At 43.7% G+C, this 563-nt stretch overlaps 1 protein-coding gene across 1 annotated transcript in view; it reads left to right on the top strand.

Moving 5' to 3' along the window:
- Positions 1-321: 321 nt before the first annotated feature.
- The window catches only part of PEX13 (peroxisomal biogenesis factor 13), a gene marked incomplete at its 5' end in the record, with an annotated part of 2,376 nt that continues 2,134 nt past the window's right edge, over positions 322-563 (top strand). The window contains 2 exon segments of the mRNA XM_010285582.1: positions 322-560; position 563. The exon segment at position 563 is cut by the window's right edge and continues 449 nt beyond it. Of these exon segments, the coding sequence (XP_010283884.1) occupies positions 322-560; position 563 (240 nt within the window).

The following is a 563-nucleotide window of genomic DNA, read 5'->3' as shown; positions in this document are numbered from 1 at the left end:
TTTAGATGCAGCATTTCATGCTTCCTTAGTCAATACAATAAAGAGACTGATAATTTTTCCATGTGTACATTTCAGGTATTCTGCGGTTCCACATTTACACTGAATGTCTCATTATGTGCTTCCCCCCCCTCCATACACACCCCCGACCTGTATTTCCTGCCTGGAATTTTTACTTCCCACAAACGTTGTGTAATGTACTGAGTGTTTGGCTAGCAGGTTCCCTATCCTAGCACTACTGAAATATAGTTACCCAAGAACTCTGGGGAAACGAAAATAGAAAATTATTTTGAGTACTGATCTTGCTTGTCTGAATTTGTTTAGGTCTGCTGACTTGGGTGACAACCTGCTGACCAGGCCTGGACAGCCCACAGTTGCACGAATACCTCCACCTATTTTGCCAAGACCGTCACAGCAAACGGGAAGCAGTAGTCTGAGCGCTTTCAGGCCAGCTTATAGTAGTTCTTTTTCTCCAGCCTATGGTTCATATGGAACCTCTTTTTATGGAAGCTATAGTCCTTACAGTTACGGATATGGTGGGTTTGGGTATAAACCCCTTTCGTGCG

This window comes from Phaethon lepturus, unplaced genomic scaffold (genome assembly GCF_000687285.1).
Source record: "Phaethon lepturus isolate BGI_N335 unplaced genomic scaffold, ASM68728v1 scaffold34204, whole genome shotgun sequence".
NCBI classification, from domain to species: domain Eukaryota; kingdom Metazoa; phylum Chordata; class Aves; order Phaethontiformes; family Phaethontidae; genus Phaethon; species Phaethon lepturus.
Note: the sequence above shows the minus strand (reverse complement) of the source record. Positions and strands in the feature narration are given on the sequence as shown.